Raw genomic sequence first — 19544 nt, 5'->3', positions numbered from 1 at the left:
GTGTGAGGACCAGTGGCAGCCTCTTGAGCAGGGTATGGCAGAGATGGAGCTGAGTGCTGTAATGGAAGACAGGAAATGAGAAGGCATGCTTAAGCCAGTGCTAATCGATGTCCCCCCCACCACCCCCGTCGCCTTGGTATAATTCACACACAAATTTATCACATAGTGTGTGTGCGTGTGTGTCGTATATCTTCTCAACAATGCACTGGGGAGTCAGAAAGGTGCTGTGCGTGTGTACAAATTTGTAGCACTTCAAAGACTGATGCAGTGTGTGCTCATGTGAATGCTTTGGAGGTCTTTATGTGAGAGCAGCTGTCAGGCCATCAGGAGCGTCTAGAGGGAGAGCGTGTGACAGTGGCACAGATACAAGAAGCTGAGACGCCTCCTGCACGTCTGTGCGCTGCTCTGTATGGTCAGCAAGCACACGTTAATGCACAATTATGATCCTTCTTGCAATACAACTCTCATTTCCGCATGCACACGCAAACAAAACTGCATCCGTTTAAAAACAAACGTAGACGGAGCTGTGATAGTCAGCCATGGATACAGGGAAACAAGCAGAGTGTATTAACACGAGCATGCAAAAACAGATCTTAACGCCGAGTGTGAAAACCGGACAGACAGCTTAAACCACCGCAAGCTCAACCACTTGTGATTGTTTTGTTTTTATCTGCCCGCTGCTCCCAAAGATATCCATCTCTCCGGCTCCCTTCCCCTGCTTTATCTCGGTCTGAAGGTGACCTTGCCTGTCTGTCAGTCTCTAGTGATGACACTGGCCCTATCAGTAATACATCATGTAAGCAGTGTATCAGCCAGATGCCGCACTAGCTGAGCAGTGGGTGGTCTGTCAGGCATGCCTGCTTTGTACAATATGCAAATAATCACATGCAAATTACCTGACTCTGTGTGATTGTGTGTGTGTGTGTGTGTGTGACAATATATCCGGGTGGATGCAAATGAAGAACACTATCAGATGTGTGCTAAAAGACTTAAAGACATTACGGGCGTTTCACCAAACACAGTTACAGCTCACAAAAATCAAAAGGCTACTCAGAGAAAATGTCTGAAAGCTTGGGAAGAATGTGATTATAACACATGTGTGCACACACGCATACACAGACACACACACACACACACACACACACACACACACACACACACACAGAGGCCAGGAGCTTTGAGCAGCCTCCTGCTGTGCTGCAACAAGAGATGTATTGTAGACAACACAGCTGCAATAACAAGGCTGGCCCAGTGCTAGAAGGAGCTGTGCTGCACGACTTTTCGTCTAGACCGGCAAGAACAGCCGCCATATTGTAACATGATTATGGATTGGAGTCTCCGCGTGTATTTTTAAGTGCAATGAATTTAAAGTGATAGGGATGCAGCTGTTTTGTTTTTAAATATTTTTCATATTTTGCCTAAAATGCCGATTGCAATGCAAAAAACATGAAAATGTATTTCCTCAAATGGATCCGACACCATTTAAGAAGTCTGATGGAAAATACCGGATCTTTTTGTTCTTTGTAAAAGTATTAAAAGCTGAATATTTTATAGGTTCCTCCTACATGATTAACTCACCAGAGGTTTGTTTTTTTTAACTTTCAAGTGCAAAAAAATCAAAAGATGCTTTGCTATTTCTATATCATATCATCCCGAAGGTACTGAAGGTAGGCTGAGTTAATGAGAAAGGGAAAAATGTAAATTAGCTGGCTAGAATTACTTTCCATTTAAATCTAGTGTGAAATAATACAAATAAATTCACTGCGACTTTAATGTAAGTGAATAATGGTGAGAAATCTGACACGGGTGATGTAAGAGCAGGATCAAAAATGCAGGAATCTATAAATGATTGATCTGAGTTATAAGTTACATCCTAATCTGCATTAACTGAGCACCTGAACACCTTAAGATTTTTTGTCCGCACGTTACACACTCGGTGAAGACTTTCAATACGATGCATCACCTTTTTATTCATAACTGATCGTTTAGTTTAAACTCCTCTTCCATTCTGTTAGATTTTTTGAACACAGGATAAAAAAAGCAAAAACAGAAAAAAAGCATTCAGCTGACATGACATTGATATAACGGGTGGCAGTTCTGCAAGGACAACCAACAATGTGTCTAAATAGGAACAAACAGGCATATTTCAAGCCCCGCGAATTAAGAGCTGCAGACCCTTGCGAGGTCTCGTGTTGCGGTTGACTTCCCAAACTCCAGCAAAAATAAAACATACACGGTTAAGTAAACAATTGCTCGCTAATGCAGAACATGGGAAAAACAGAGTCATGACGAGCGGCGTGTCAAACACGCTGGTTATCGTTCGCACATACCCAAACAGAGCACCCACAGCGAGAGAGAGGAGAGAGAGGGTGAGACAAAGAGGCTGAACAACACACCAACATCTCTACTCTCTGCAACCCAGGCACATCAAAGCCTTCTCCGCCCATTTATCTGCGTGTGCCTGTAAATCAAAAGGCATACTTTGAACCTGCGCGCACACACACACACACACACACACACACACACACACACACACACACACAGAGGCTCAGGCAGCATTTGCTTTGTGCAGCAGAGTCCAAGACTGGGGTAGGGAAGGTAAAGGATTTTGCTGTAGACGAGGGAATTACGCGCCTCAGCTCACTCTGTCAAGGGGGGAGAGGAGAATGACTGTTTACCAGAAAGAGAGAGGGGGGTGGTGGGAGGGTGGAGGGGGGGTCATTGCTGTGTCTCAGGCAGTGCTTTCCTGTCTGCGAGTCACCTCTTCACTTCACTTTCACCCTTCACTTAGCCCCGCTGCCATCATTGAAATGAGACACACATCTACCCCACCTTTAAAAACGGCTCTATGCCCTGACAGATAAGAAGCCAGGTCAATGCAATTAGTTGTAACAGCATGTACAGGGGCAGACACTATGCACAGGAAAACAAGACGAATAAACGGACAAACACATTCAGAACCCCATGGAGAGAAAACCTAAGGAATGCACCCCACACACACACTCACACAGATGATCTGTGCATCCCAGTGTGACCATATGGTTTGGCGGGGACTTCCTACCCACCGCAGAGGAAGTGTCCGTTTACAGTGCACAGTTCAGTTGTCTGCCATCACATCCTGTCTCCCAGCTTTAAACAGCAATACGAAGCCTGCTCTGCTCAGCCCAGGCACAGCTTTGAAGTTAAATCAAGCAGAAAGGAGACACAGTTCGCCATACCGTGCAATCAGCATTGGCATGAGATCTGGTGGGCCGCACGCAACCTCAAACAACAAAGCAACATAAAGGGAGATTCACTTTCTGCAGCTCGTATGTGTGAAGATGGTTCACTTTTCAGCCAGCGTTGCTGGTGGTGTGTCTGACACCCACCTGTCCTTGGGTAGAGTGTGATTAGGTGTTCTTAAAGCCGGCTCTTTGCAACAGAGTGGATGCGTGTAACAGATTGCGTGCGGAGAGTGATGTGATAGGCTTATGATGGAATGATCCAGCAGACATTGACTAACAGTATGTGAAGTACAACGGGGCGGGGGTTATTGATGACTCTCTTAAAAAAGTGGGTATCATTGCCATGGCAGCCCATGCGTTATCACCACGCAGCCACGCCCAGTCCCCCCGGTTCAGACCAATGGGCAGCCAGCTGCCAAGCAAACAATCCCCAGCAGTGCTGGAATGGTTGCGGGCGAGAGGAGAATGCTAAATGTGCCACTTCATCTGGTGATTGACACAGAGCCTCTTGTTTACAGGCGCCATGGAGATTTGCATCTTTTTACCACTGCCACTCCTTCTCCTCTTCTCTCTCATTTCTCATCTTCTCCTTTGTGTCCCCTTGCTTCACTCCCACAATCCTCCCCGTTTGTGGCGGCTCTGCATGAAGTGGATATTACCCCACCCTGCTGCTATGATATTGATCAGCCTCCTCCTTCCCTCTCCTCCTTTTCTTCATAGCCCACTGCATTGATTCCACCTCTCCCTCCGAGCCCGCCAGCTAGGAGTGATTACACACGCTGCTCACATACAGCGATGCAAACACACACACACAAGCATACACATTAGTCTTCGGTAGGTATGTGGGACATGTAGCCTTGCTTTACTTTAAAGGCTATAAAGCTCAGCGCCTGCTGCACCAGCCCAGTGAAAACACTGCTTCTTTTCACTCAATCAAACCCAGTGACTGCCAGCTTAGCATGACATATTACCATAATAAACATCTTTGTTATAGCATGTTAGCATAGCACACCAGCCATCTGGCATAAAGCTGACTGTGCTCTAGTGTTTTCTGTCAGGCTGGTGCTAAAGATGGCTGTGGTAGGGCTTGACAGGTGGACTCCAGACACCTTGTGATTCTGTGCAGAGCCACACGGAGCACATACACACTCCTTATATGGGCCTGCGGTGCTGCGCTCACCAGCTACACACCAAAAGCTCTCCTACTAAAGTCAAAACAGTGAAATAAAACAGCTAGGAGTGGGTGTTAGAACAGCACAAGCAAAATACCTAATCACAAACTCAGCTCATCTGTGTCCACTTGAGAATAAAAATATCTCCCCCGTGTGAATGGACAGCCATGCTGACCATGAACATGACACCAGAAGTCGCGCCCCTGCCTAAAAACCCGCGGGCAGCGGGAGCTCTTGGCTCGTCTGTACACGCTTGGACATTAATTTGTTAAGCAACCCTCTCAAATTGACCAGACAGTATCTCTGCTAACAATAGCGCATGAAGTGCGAAAGGTTTGAGGTGGGGAGTCCTAGCCGATGAGCTAACGCAGGCAGTGTGGGCTGATGCAGCAAGAGCAACCACTTATCTCTGTGTAACCTCTCTCTGGCAGCGGCAACAATCCAGAGGAGTGTCTACACCAACAGGCCAGAGATCCCACATATTATACACACCCTCGCTACCATTTGGCATTTAAATGGCATTTTAGCATAGCAGCAAACAGTTTGCACCTAATTATGGCTAGCTGTTGCTCTGTAATGAGTTGAGCTAGTGTCTCAAAAAGCCACGGCTACTCTTAAGGGTAACCAATATCTCTGCTTAATCCCAAGGTGGACTGGATGTTAGAAAGGATGGGCAGTCAAACCCGATACTGAACCAGCCTGAGGCTAAATTATTAATTATTAAATTATTGATAAGCTAAGACCTAATCAGTTCTGCTCTCTGCATTAAAGAAATTCAGAAAATAGATTGCTACATAATGCTACGCAAGCATTACCTTGCACAACTGGTCTCACCGAATCTATTTTTTCCCTAATTTGCAATAAGATTAAGAGATTTGTCTGTGATGCAATTACGCTATTCCCAATCCAGAAAAGATCTCTCTCTCTCCCTCAGTCTGAGGGGCGGGGCCACTCTCCCTCTCTCTCCCACACACACACACACACACACACACACACACACAGCTGTTTCATGCAGCACACAAAAAGGCTCTGCTCTTAATGACAATGCAGGAGAGAACCAAACGCCTCAAAAGCATAGTTACACTCCATTAGAGTCTGCGCTGACAATGCTTCTTGGCACAAGGGCAACAAGTCTTTTGCATTTGAGGGCACAAACAGAAGCAGACTGTTCGAAAAACCCAGTCAAAGCCAAGCGCAGAGATGTACAGCGTATGACTGCCGAGCTCAGAGCCTATCTCGCCTTTCCCCAGCTATGCTATATATGTTAATATATGCCGGCCTATGGTTGAATTCACAAATTCAATCTGAAATAGTCAAAAGATCTTTTAAACTGTTGTTCGGAAACTCCACAGAGCAGGAGAGCATGAAGGGGTTAGCTATTTGATGCAAAAACAATGATTTTGCAATTATTACACAATGCATTTGAGAGAATAAAGCAATTCAGCTTTTAATTTTGCCTTTCCCCCTCCTAATAAGTTAAAAAGTACTAGATCAATAAACATTTAAATATCAACACTAACACTTGTGACTAATTAACAGGACAGGTTAACAGGTAAGCACAATCAAAACTAAGATAAAGACAAAAGGGGAGGGGGGAACAAGGACAGTGTGAATGTGATCAATAGAGCTAATCAATATTCTTCCCCTGTACCTTCCACTGTTTGGATTAGTACTCGTATTGCACTACAACTATAACCTCGTAGACAGGGTCAAAGTGACTCAGAGAAAATGTCTCGCTTAAAACTGAATGACACAATCAATTAGCCGCTTTCAAATAAGAAAAACAGCTAAAGCTGACAAATAAATAACATTACGTCTCATTATCGCTCAGAGTAGGCTCATCTAAAAACCCCACTAATGATCCAGGGAGGCATCTTTAGAGATGACGTTTTGGGCCAAAAAAGTACTCCAGGAGACAGTCAGCCATCTGTTAACAGCAAGCTTCATCAGTCCCCCACCGGCCCTGTCACAAGTCTACAGCTCAAACAGCGTAAGCACAAGCTCCACTGCGAGGTTCACGTTGGAGAAATGAGGTGTGTGTTTTGTGTAAATGTGCGTTTCTTGGCTCTGCGGGGAGGAGAGGACGAGAGGTCGCCGTCTATCCAAGGAGCACACCCCAGACATACGGGGGGTCTCGATCACCCCCATCAACCCTTCACACCCTCCGCCTGCTGATGGAAAGAGCCTCCGCACTCATCCGCCAACTCCATTACCTGCTGTGACAGGGCCGCGCATTAAATCATTCCGTTTCACCTGGAGAGGAAGGTGAAGGTAGGAGGAAAGAGAAGTGGGAGGAAGACAGTGAGTGTTTGTTTTTTTAAATTCTTGCTGGTCTGTGAGCTAATTCTTACATGCCCTCGTGCTGGGCCGCCATCAGATCATCCCCATCCCAACATGCACAGACGCCACAAGATGAATCACAAGGGCCAGACAGAGGAGAGAAAGGAAAGAGAAGACAAAAGAATGTGGAATAAGGTGAGGAAGGTAAGATATAAGAAGACGTATTCAGTCGCAAATGGGTTGGCCATGATAGCAAACTATAAGTGGGCTGTTAAGCTCGATAGCTAGTTGCAATGGTGCAGTTAAGAGTCTATACAGCTGACTGCATTATCCCTATAAAAGCACGCTGCCTGTTCAATCTGGATTAAAAAAAATAATGTAATTTAAACGTCCTGATTCAATTAGCTCCGGAAAGAAAGAAAAAAAAAAGCAAGAGAAGGAATTAAATAGCATGTCAGATAAAGCTCCCAACACAGATTGCTATGCAGGGCAGAAGCTTGGCTTTAAAAAGGGGGATAGGGGAGAAGCCACTAGATAAAAGACATAAGGGATTTGACAACTGTACAAACAAAAAACACGCTTAAGGGAGGTCTGTACTTCGTTTTAATCATTTCATTAAGACAGTGCTTAGGCTAATTTAACAGTGGGCTTAATAACGCAGACTTTCCTCCCTTTACTCTGTACACAAGTGTTAACTGCCTGCTGGAACAAAGGCGGCTCTGTTCACAAACACAACACTGCCAAACTGTTAAGTACATTCCTATAAAGAGAGGAACAAAGAGCATTTGAGCGTGGCAGGAGGGGAAATGAATACAGCTACTGAGGGGATAGCACGGCTCGGCCCTTTGATGCCAGGAAATGTCTTTACCATCACAGACACTGTTTATACTGCTTCGTAGCATACTCTTCTTCTTTCTTTTTTTTAAGATCGAGGCAACAATAAAATAAACTGGTAGTACTGTGAAATCTCAGTAGGGATGATGTTTGGGAGAGATTACTGCTGAGAAGGAGGGAAAGGGAGTCTGAGGTATGTACTGCCAGACAGCAGACGAGTGGAGGAGATGGTGGAGAATTTAGAGGTTTGGACTGTTTTTTAGGGAAGCACAGCAGAGTACTTGGGAAGGGTGGGGGGGGGTTACACAATGCAGGAATAATGAAGTGTGCAACGTTTTGTGTGTGGATACAAGTCGCGAGAAGGCACAAACACCTATCCGCAGGATAAATGAAGTGTGTGTGCAAGTGTGGTGAAGCGTCTCCGAGCCTTCGCAGCTGCGGTTCCCTCAGTCCATGTGATCCATTGGCGGTGACAGACAGGCAAACACAATTTAGGCTTGCCCATCAAAGCACATGCAACACCAGCCGCAGCCACTGCAGGCGGAAATATGACGCACAGAATGGAAAATACACAATCCTCCCCTCTGTGTCTAAGAAAAGACCAGCACGGATTTGTCATTACCTGAAACACGAGGAAAAACACATTTTATCTATGCTTTTCAACCCTGTTTCTATGCCCTATTGTACACGCGAGGAAAGGCGGTCACCTTTCTGTCAATTGGTGCATTTTATGGTTTGAAAGCTTCTACAAAATCTACTAAAATCCTTCAATGAGAGCAAAAGCTGCAACCATGAGCCCTTCGAGTGTTTTATTTGTTGGTTATGGAGTACCTCCAGTGTGTAAATCTTGATAATATGTCTGGTAAAACTCTCTGGTTTCTAGGTTTGTTCGCATATAACGACTGAGTTGTTCCCGAGAAACTGATTCAGACTCGTCAAACAGACCAACATCACCCTTTTAATGATCAAAGCTCGAGCATATGTCAGCCAGTTGTGTTGGATTAGATCAACAAGCATTTTTAGATGGAGGACAGAGTTAGCAGTCATTCAAGCTGTAGCACATGTACAAAGTGTCAGAAGGTCTGTATAAGATCGCGGTGGTGCTGCAGGGGAGCTGCTGGAGATGACAGCCTGTGGTGATGTCGCTGTTTTTTTTGTTTTGTTTTGTTTTGTTTTGTTTTGTTTTTAACAGCTTTGCGAGGCGAGCCAGATCCAAGCTACGAAATGCAGACATTCCTCAGACCTCACGGCAATCCCTGAAATTTCCTCTTTTCGTGTCTTCCCCTGTCTCTGACCGATGCCTTTGCCCTCTTTTCCTTCCTCCCTCTGCTCTATCTACTGGCAAGAGTTAATTTGCACCATGTGTTCTTTAATAGACATTTGTGGGGGGGGATAGGGCCCTGGTGGAAGCGTGTGAACCCGATACCACTGTAAATCTCCACTTCCACAGCGTTACACCCTCTCGCCCCTCCTCCTCCTCCTCTTTCTCTCCTTTTCTCTCTCATTCTTTTTTTTATTGGCATGTCACACATTGGACAAGCTGGAAATTACACTGAGCTAAGTTGAGCACCAGTGGTGAAGCATGCCAGATACCTCCTTAAGCTGAGAAAGGGAGGGGAAAAGTGAATGTTGGAAAAAGGGAAAAAAAAAAGGAGTTGGGGGGGGGGGGTTTACACACAAGTGAAGCTGTAATGTAATGTAGGAGAAGGAGAATGTAGGAGAAGGCCAGGAGGTGGGGGTAAAATTAGCCATCCGTTTTCAGAGCAGAGGCCAATCCAATTAAAGCTTGACCAGTCCACGCAAATGTGTTTAGTGTCTGGTTACTACACTCAGCACTGGGTGGCCAGGAAGACACAAGAGATTCTCCTCCAAGTACAAAACTCATTGCAGCGACCAGGAAGGTGACACGGAGAAAATAAAATCCATGGAAATGATGAGTGAGCAAAGACGGAATGAAGAGTCTTATCTACAATTTAAGGTCCCAGTGGTTACGAGACGCTGTGAACATTAGCCTACTTCAAAGAAACCTTCACCCTCTAATTTAGCGTGCAACCCCATATGGAGGACGAGGGGGAGGATGCTTTCTTTTCAATAGGAAGACCTTGGTTGAGTGATTAAACAGGCCCTGCCATTATTTTCCCATACCACCAGGTTGGGAGTCCTGTATATTATGTGAGCATCAAATCTGCCTGCCTTTGTAGGCATCTGGGCCAGAAAGGGCATTTGTTTTTCCCGCTTTCTCATCAAAATCAGCAGCAAAGAAGGCAGCAGTGTCTGTTTGCTATTAAGATAAAATGTGGTGCTAAACTCCAGTGCATGGTGACTTCAGTTCATGTGAAGAAAATGCAAAGAAATCAGAGTTGTTTTCATTTGTATTCAACTAAAAAAAATTTTTTTAAAGAGGAAAAGTGTCTGAAGCAGAGCAACCAAGTATTTTAACAAGGTGGCAACAAAAGGTGAAAAAAGCACTTTGATTTTCAATGTTGGTCCCAAATGTCATTTATCCCTGGCAAAAAAATAATAATAACAAAATGAAATCTTTGCATGAGGCCAAGCCGGTCAGAGTAAACTAATTAGACTCTAAAGTGGGGGGGGTAAAGTAGTCAAAAGGCTTCTCTGCTGAATTATTTAGCAGTGAAGGGTCACAGAGGTGGCTATTGATTGGGCCTTTCTGAAAATGTTACGGCCGCTGGCCTGGCCCTTCAGTCCGACCAACCCCCCATTGTCCGCAGGCTGCGCCCACACCCCATCTGGGAAAGTAATCACCACTCATAAAAAAACACACACACACAAACCCCATTTTGATTTCAGTCTACTTCACTCCCCTCCCGTCTTCTATCCTAGAGAAAGAGATAATCCTATTGGTTGAACAACTAGTTTCCATAGCAGCGTTTAGCTAATGCACAGCGAGGGCAGTGAGGGTGAGAGAAAAAAGTGCTATCTGTCCAAAAAGATGAAAAGAGGGAGAGAAGAGTCGAAGAGCCATGCAGAGGGTTGGGCAGGTTTCATTTCATACCCACAAGGAGAGCTCAATTCCAGTTGCTCCACTTGCTGGGCCTGAAATGTGTTGTTATCTCAACCTTGCCATTTGTATTGCTTTATTTATTCATCACTGCGCTGGTGTGGACAATCAATCTAACCCGTCTCCCAACAGAGACGGGGCTCTGTAGCTGTCAGAGAGACGCATGCCTGTCTCCATCTGATTTGAGAAATGCACCACGCTTGCAAACCGACACCAGAGTAGAACTACGGCTTGTCAGTCTTGCAAAAATTGTAAGTACATACTTGAACAGAAAGAGCAGCTGCTTTAAGCTGGTCACCAACGTGGCAGCTTAATGACCTAATGTTTTTCCAGAGAATGACATTAATGGCTTCACCTCAATGAAATTTCAAGCGTGCAGAAACGCGAGTGAAGGAGGGAGGGAACGGGATAGGGTGCCTCATACCTCACACAGAATAGAAGAATGAATCAAAATGGTCACAATGGGCAAAGTGGCATGATAGTACCAAAACAGTGGCAGAAAACGCTTTGCTCATGGGGTCTAGTCATAATCAAATGCAAGGAGAGGAAAGGGAGTGGGCCATTTGTCAAATAAAGATAGCTAATCTGAGCAGAATTTGTCCAAATACAAAAAAACCCCAAAACAATCCTGCTTTGTTTCCCTTTTGCAGCCAAGTGGAAGTGAATGGCCATTCAGTGTTTAATAGCTGCTGTGTTGTGCTTGTATTGCTTTAAGGCTGCCACTCAATGGGGGAACATTACAGGCAGGATGCTTCAATCACACAGTTTGCAGCAGGCTCGCCTGGCCGGCCATGTCTGTAGACGCCTAGATGCCCTTGTCAAAGCTGCTTCCTCACAGAGAGCACAGAGACAACCACACACTTAAGACAGCACTATGCAACTGTGAAAGACTGCACCTCCACATGTTCATGCCTGAGAAATGTAGCAGCTCGCTTACAGCAGCTGAGTGGACTGTGGAATGAAAGGAAGAGCCGAGAAGCGCACACACACAAATATATACACACACACAAACACACAAAATTGCCCCTAATGACTGTAGCGCCCCTCTCTCAAGAGATGGCAGCGGCTGCTGCTCTACTCAATAAATATTAACAAGAAGTGCGACTGATGGTGGTGCTCACTGATCCATAATTGCATTTCAAAATGTTCGATAGGGGTGGGGTGGAGGGTGGCCGCAAAGGGAGAAAGGAGATAAAAAAAGAGGAAGCTCAGCCTTCCAGGCAGTGACAAGAGACAAGTAGTGATGGCTGTCTAGTAAACCTCCCACCGTCATCTCGGTGGCTCAGCACCAACGGTCTGACATGCTTGCTTTCACTGAATCACCGCACATCTGGGGATGGATCGCAGGGACGGTCCCAAGCTCCATTAGCACATATACACTTACAGATATCCCATGGATCTGAATACGCGCATGTGAGCTAGCCGCAAGCTAATTAGCCCGTGGATCTCATTGTTAAACTAATTCTCAGCACTTTGGATTCCATTAGGACTGTAGTCAGGGTCCACAGAAAACCTAATAAGTGCTCATGTTAAGCATGCGTATTTATGCACATAAATTTGCATCTTTATCAAACATTTTTAATTATGGACTTTGAATAGGAAGCACTTTCCAAGGCTGAACGTTATACAGCAGCTAAAACAGTCAGGGATCAGTTGTGAGAGATATAATTAGCATTTGGTATGCACGTGTGTGTGTATGGAGAAGATATACACATGTTGTTTACATGACACATTAACTGTTATGTCAATCTAAAGAAAACATGTATGTGAACACACAGACGGTGCATGTGTCCCGTCTACACGCCGAGAGGTACGGATAATAAAATTTAACAATAAATGATTTACTCATTAAATCACACACATGTGCCACTATCTGAACTGTAGAGGCTTTTAAATCTGCACCGCTGTCTGCAGTGCACCTTTAGCATTGGTAGATGGGTTTTTTTCCATATTTTTTTTAATCTAGCACTAAAAATGAGATGGGTTTTTTTGCCATCATTAAAATATTACAGCACATCCACAGCTCTGATTTTCTATAATAGTCCCACAAACAATCGTGTCACACTGTGAAAATGCAGAGTTTTCCTCATTAATTTGCAAGCTCTTTGCTAATTAAATGTTTTGGCCCACCAATTAATTATTCCAACCGGTTCGGGAAATAGACGATATCATCTCAGCATCACAAAAGAGAAAATGCATCAAAATACTTTTGAATGAATTTAAATAAAAAGAATCCTTTTCATTTTAAACACATACATTCAGATAATTCAAAATACTCCTGCCATTATTTGTGACAGTTCTATGATAAAAGAGGATGACGAGAGTGATATGTCAAAATAAATTGGGGCCGTTTCTTTGCATCAACCCGGATTTATTAACCATAAAAACAGAGATTAGACACTGAGAGGAGATGTAAACCACCCCATGTGCAAAGCTAAACCCTTATAGCAAGATAAGCTACGCTTCCTATGCAATCTGTTATCCTCTGCAGAAACACCTATGGTTTCGACATATCTCATCATTTAGACTTAACATCATTATCTCCAGTAATGCGCATCCACACATGCCGAGTGCATGTATTGACGTGTTACTTGACAGTGCTCTGACCTGTACAAACACGACATCACAACATGTTTTCCCTGGACAAACACAAAGAACATACAGCGGGTCGCAGATTAACCTGTGTACATCTCGCCAAGGAAACAGAGCGCACTCAATCTTGGGGTGGTTATAACCTTACACTGCTGCTAAATGAGGGGACATAATGAAAATCAGTGAATACAGTGTGCTCTGTACTAGTTGTATGACAAAGAAGATCCTTCATCCTTTTAAGCTGATCAGGACTGCAACATATGAGCACGAATCCTGGCAAGATAATTGCATTGTACGTGGCATCTAATTAAATGTCCATAAGCAGGAAGATCCAGGGGTGGAGATGAGCATTTGTTTGTGAGGCTAACAGTGGGAGAGAAAGACTGTGAGGGTGTGTGTGTGTGTGTGTGTGTTTGTATGTTTGTGTGTTGGTGTACTGGGCTCCTCAATCCCTTGTTCCCCGAGGGAGAAACGCTGCAATCACTCCATTAACGAAAGAGGGAGGGAGACAGGGTTGCTGGCAGGGAAAGAGAAGGATGTAGGGAAAGGAAGGAAGGGAGGGAGGATGGGGCACAGCTGACTTGGCCAATAACAGCAAATAAGGCTAGCTACAAGCAGAGAGGGGAGGTGGGAGGGTCAATGAGCGTCGAGGACACGGGCACAATGACTCGAACATGGGATGGGAAGAGGGAGGGAGGTGAGTGACAGCAGATAAAGAGGGGGGGGGGGGGAGGGGAATGAAGTGTAGAAACAGACAGATGAGAGAGAGTGAGAGGGAGAGAAATGGAGACAGAGGAGACAATTGAGGTAAGAAGAGCAGGATGGATTGGTGAAGTCAGGGTCAATGGGCAGATATGGCTGCAGACTGCTCAGCGCTCAGTTTCTGTCAGGCGGCTTTTTGTCTTCGATTCTTCTCTCACGGCGACATACGACTCGCGTGAGAACAAGATTAATATGTATCAAAGTACACGATCATAATACAAGCTGCGTGACCAGAATAGAAACACGACGCAAGCACGCACAGACACGCACAAGACAAAAAACACACAAGTCTGTATCTGGCAAGCTCCCTGCATTGCTCTCATCCAGTATAGATTGTAACACATTACAAGGTCATGGCACTGGGTGTAAACAGAAACTAGCCCTTGTGGGAGAACAGCCTAAAGGACTGCAGGCCTTTAATTGACCTAACTAATCACATCCGCGAGAATGCACTGCGATGCACGTTTACAATACCCGCCATGTTACCCGCCTTAAACGAAACATTTCAATCATTCTTTGATTCATTTAAAGTCACAATTTTGTGCCACCATTTATTTCTGTTTTTTTAATCTTCTGCAAGTTTTGCTAATAATTTTTGTCATTTTCAAAAACTGATGAGTTTTACTAATGTTGCTGCAAACTTTCACACTTTTAATAATTGAAATGTGGGCGGCAGAGATTTTCATCTTTGTAAGAGTGTTTTAACAGTTCGCCACGCCACTACCGCCTCTAACAGTTTAGAAACAGCCCGCTGCTGCTCATCTCCGTATCTTGGCAGACATGTTAGGAGGGAGGGAGGAGGCGGAAATCTATATCGATGGATCAATATGTCACAGGGGTTGCAGTGGGCACCAAAGCTGCCACTGTTGACTAAACAAGTCAGGCAAAATGATTGCCCTCCAAGTCCACAATCACCCTAAAAATGACGCAGAATTGACTTTTTTTTTTGCATGTGTTATTGTTGAATGGCTGTCTTGGTGTTTGTGCGTGCGTGCATGTGGAAAAGGGGTAGACGACATATACGTAATCAGAATAGGCTCAGAATCACCCCGACGTGGAGAAAACGCCAAGTGAGAAAAAGATAAGAAATACATAAGCAGAGAGGCTGGCTTCAATCCTTGTTCTTTTGCGTGCAGGAGAGATTGATGGCTGCATTCAGGATTTCTACACCCCACTAATTGGATTCACAGGTCATTAGATAAAGTACACGACTGAGACCGTTATGGCCTAAAGACTGAGGAAGGCAAGTGAGAGTCGGGGAAAAAGGAGAAAGGTGCGAGAGGGGCAATATTGATGAGGTTGTTTGGTTCAGGACCAATAAAATTTCTTCCCCTTTCTGCTGTGTCTCCAAAGCCCTGTTCCACCACGCAGAGGTGGGGTGGAGTGATCGATAATTTGTGCAGCAAGAAAAGGTGGTGGTGGTGGAGAGGGTTGGAGACAGAAGGAGGGAGGTTAGAGAGGAGATGGGAAATAAAGAGAATGAGTTGATGTTATACGACTCATGTTGCCTGTTGTCTCTTCCTTTCAATATATCGTGGCAGGGAGAGGAAATGAGATTAGCCTGACCATTATGTTCTGCAAAAGAGCCGAATGAGTGAAGGAGCATTTTATTCTCCCAAAAGCGCAAGGCCTCTGTGCCCCAGTTTTGAGCGCAGGGTGACGGGGGTAGAATCGAGGTTGGCTCTGCTAGATGGTAGTTTATACAAACGTGCAATTACAACCTAAATCAGCCATCATCCTAAAAGAGGATTGTGTGCTAGACTACCAAACAGAGATTACGAGTTTTCAATGTAGCCTGGCTTTTTTTTTTCTTTTGTGTGTGTGTGTGATTTGTAGCTCAGTGACAAAGTGAGCTCACTGAAAAATGCTGTACGTGTTTAGAGAGCCAGCAGGGGCTTGTTGTCTTAACATAGGAGGACAAGGGTACAGTCTGCTCAAACACATACAGGCATGCAGATGGCTGTTCATTAATTACAGACGGACTGGGGGAGGGAGTAACAGAGAGACAGACACAGACACACAGAGAGAGAGGGAAAGAGAGAGAGGTCAGCTAATGTAGCTAGCATTCTGCCTCTCTCCCTGGACAATTACCTCTGCCTGCCCCAGACCTCTTCTGGCGCTCTTAATCAAGGTGCAAGTGCGTGGGTGTTCGTGCGAGTCTGTGTGTGTGCATGTGCATGTGTTCATGAGGAAAGGTTCCTGCCATCCTCAGCAGTCTCTGGAAGCAATCCGATTAAAGCTTCGCTGCTGTGGGGCCTGGCTGCAAGGCCTGCAGCTCACCTTGAAAACCCTTCTACACTCAGCTGCCCATTGAGCACAAAAGCATTTGCAAGTGTGTGTAATCATCCTAAAAGACAATGATCACTTTACTAGTATTCATATATTCTCTATAAACAATCCATAAACTTGTAGATAAACCGGTAATTGGTCCACTGGTTAAGAGAGTAAGAGGGGCTACTCTAGTCTGCTTGCCTTGGGCTTGACGCTGAACCCCAAGCTCCCCTCACAGCATCCACCAGTGTGTGTGTGTGTGTGTGTTTGTGTGTGTGAATGTTAGGCAAAGCTTAGGCATAGAAATAAGCGTTTGTATGAATGTGTGTGAATGGAAAGCACTTTAGCATTTGGCTGCTCAAATTGAACAGAAAGGTGCTATATGAGTACAGTATGTTTACCTAACTTAGTAGACCTCTGAGCATTTTCTTGTTATTTTTGGCCATTTTTACAAATAAACATGTATTTAAGCCTCAGTGAATTAGCTGTGACTGTGAAAGACAGGTGACCTGTCTAGAATCCACCCCACCTAAAACTGAAAAAGTGACAAATTAAGCACAAAATGTTTATCTGTATTACTTTACAATCACAATTCTGGTAATTTTCCTTTGGTGGATGGTAGGCCAAAACCTCTTTGGTGGGTTAGGGCTTGCTTTTTTAAAAAGATATTACACACACACACACACACACCCTCACCACTCCCCTGTCTCATAAAGCACCAAGTGTGACCTCTGACCCTAACAGCCATTCCTTTGGCCCAACCCTCCCCTCCCAAAGTCTTCTGTGCTCTGCTTAGACAACCAATCTCCTAAAAAACAGGTAATACTTGGGAGGCTTAGCCGTGGCTTCAAAAGGCAACACAAACCCATTGGTGCCATTAGTGTAAAAAGACACAGTGTGGCAATAAGGCAATCCAGGATTTTACATCAAATTACAAATTACTTAAAAAAAGATAATCTGCATCTGCATCCAGCCATGAAACTCCTTCTAAAACTGTGCAGTGTGTCATTAAAAGGCTTTGGGTGCCTTGAAAAGTGCTATATAAATCCAATCCATTATTATTATTATTATTACCATATAGCAAACTAACTGAAGCTCTCAAACCGTAATACTGTGCCCTACCTATTTTATTATTTGCATAGACAAAAACAAATCTATTATGGATGAACTCAACTTCCTCTTTTGGAGAAGGCAGTGTGAGTATACATGTGTATGTGTGTGTGGCTGTGATGAATTTTAAGTGTCCTGTTGCGCAGAAAACAAGCACCGTCTCACTAAAGTGACCAAGCCTGATGAATCAGCTATTCTCATCAGCAAATTAAAAACTAATTTCTTTCTTTATTCAGCAAAAGAGGCAATTTGGCCACATTAGGTCGTAAAAAAGGGAAGAAAAAAAAAATCAATTGAAAAGCGGTGAAGGTCTCCTTCATTAAATCAATTAACCACATCGACTAACATCTATATTTCCATTACAGGCATTATTACACTGCCAGTGGACTGCAAAGGTTAGTGGTGTTTAAGATTCGCTGAAGGATTTTTATTTGCCAGTACAGAAAAAAAACCCAGACTGATGATATAATCCATCAGCACTTCAGTATGATCTGTTATGTAAATTTCATCAGATTTGCCCCGATTTCCTTTGGAATTTCTTCTCAACAACAGTATGTTTTCCCTTGTATGGCATGTATGGATGGGTTGGTGTGAGGAAATGAGGACATGAAATAGGCCGATAGGAAGTGGAAAAATAAAAAGAAATCTACTCACCAGCTTGAAATCCTGAATGCTACAAATGAAGTAGGGAGTGTTGGGCCGCTGACTCTCAATGTATACACAATCTGCAAGTGAGAAAGAAAAAAAACAGGAGATGTTCACACTTCTCAAAGCTTTCATGCTTTTAAGCAGCCAGACTCAGTAATATATTATTTTGTGTGCTGTTACCTCTGCTGAAAAGACATTTTTTTCCTCCTTGAGTCAAATTCAATTGGAATGCGAGTAATAGGATTAAGGACTTTTGGAGCGCTACAAGGTTGCCTTTCCAAAGCAAACATTACGCCCCAGGGGAATTATGTTATTGTTCCACTCCATTTATACACCAGTGAGCAATACTAGCTTTAACCCCATCCCACCCCTCAAGTCATCACTGTGACTTGTTTTTTACTAAAATGACAACTACAGCCAACAGTTAGCTCTGGGTTACTCTGAGAGAAACAAACCAACTAAAAAAGAAATACTTCCTCTGTCTTAAAAAGCTGTCTAATGACATACAAGCCTCATGAGCATCAAAAGAAGCACTCTAACACTCTGTGTGTGTGTGTGTGTGTGTGTGTGTGTGTGAGAGAGAGAGACGAGCTGGGCCGGCTGGCTGCGTGGCTAAATTGAATGTGACTGGTGGTATGGCCAGGTCATGAACTCTCATCTCCTTAACAAAAACATTCACGCTGCAGAGGACAAAAAACACACAGCCACTTCTGTTAGGAAGGAAAAAAAAGGAGGTGGTGGTGGCGGTGGTGGTGGTGTTGGGGGACAGCTAATGGTTACTGCTCACCCCGCCACAGTACTTTCCAGAAACAGCCAGGTTTTTAAATGATTATTGAGAGAGAGCGAGAGAGAGAGGGAGAGATGTGAATTCACAAAAGTCAAATTAGCATAACAGTCACCTTTGGCTCTTAACTGCAACACAAAACCAGGAGTGTGATCAAACTGAGTGTAAAATGATTTATTTTGGTGTAAAACAGGAGTTTATACCAGGCAGTGCAATCAAAAGCCATTCACTTAATTGATTGAGAAATAGATCGCACACACGCGGAAGCAGTGCGACTAAAGCTACTTGAATGCTCCCACCATTTGGAGCAGCGAGGAGAGGAAAAGTGTAACGCTTCTGCTGCCATTAACTCGCGTGCACACACACAGCCATGAAGGAAGGCGATATCTCGCAGCTCTGTGAGCTTTGACTCATGGGGGGGGGGAAAAAAACAGAAAGAAAGAGAGAAAGCCACCATCGGCAACATTTACACTGACAACACAAACGGCTGGCACTCGTCTCGCTGAAACACCTGCTGAGCTGCTCCTCGCAGAAGTATTACGCCACACTTTTCTCTAACAAAAGATCGCGTAGCCGCCTTCTCTCAGCGACTGACGCTGCCATCATCTGTTATTTATTTGTGTCAACAGAGTTATCGATCGGGCTGTGGTTTATCTTACCGCTTGCAGAGGAACAGAGAGGTGGCAAAAGATATTAAATGACTCTGACACCCAAGACACCATTTGTAGAGGGGGGCTGGTGTGTACATGTGCGCCTGTGACATCATGGGCTTTGTTTTTTGAGAAGCTATGTGTGCGTGTGTGTGTGTGTATGTAACCTCGGGGTGGGCTTGTTATCTGCTGGAG

The 19544-nt window shown here is 44.4% G+C and overlaps 1 protein-coding gene across 4 annotated transcripts in view; it reads right to left on the bottom strand.

The window, feature by feature from the left end:
- Positions 1–19544, bottom strand: part of rerea (arginine-glutamic acid dipeptide (RE) repeats a) — a 125152-nt gene that overhangs the window by 45746 nt on the left and 59862 nt on the right. For all 4 annotated transcript variants that reach the window (XM_005478185.4, XM_005478187.4, XM_005478186.3 and 1 more), the window contains one exon: positions 17922–17992. In XM_005478185.4, the coding sequence (XP_005478242.1) occupies positions 17922–17992 (71 nt within the window). The remainder of the gene's footprint in view (positions 1–17921; positions 17993–19544) is intronic.

The sequence above is a fragment of the Oreochromis niloticus genome, linkage group LG20, assembly GCF_001858045.2.
Source record: "Oreochromis niloticus isolate F11D_XX linkage group LG20, O_niloticus_UMD_NMBU, whole genome shotgun sequence".
Lineage (NCBI taxonomy): Eukaryota > Metazoa > Chordata > Actinopteri > Cichliformes > Cichlidae > Oreochromis > Oreochromis niloticus.
The sequence above is the reverse complement of the archived record's forward strand: the minus strand, read 5'-3'. Positions and strand labels throughout refer to the sequence as shown.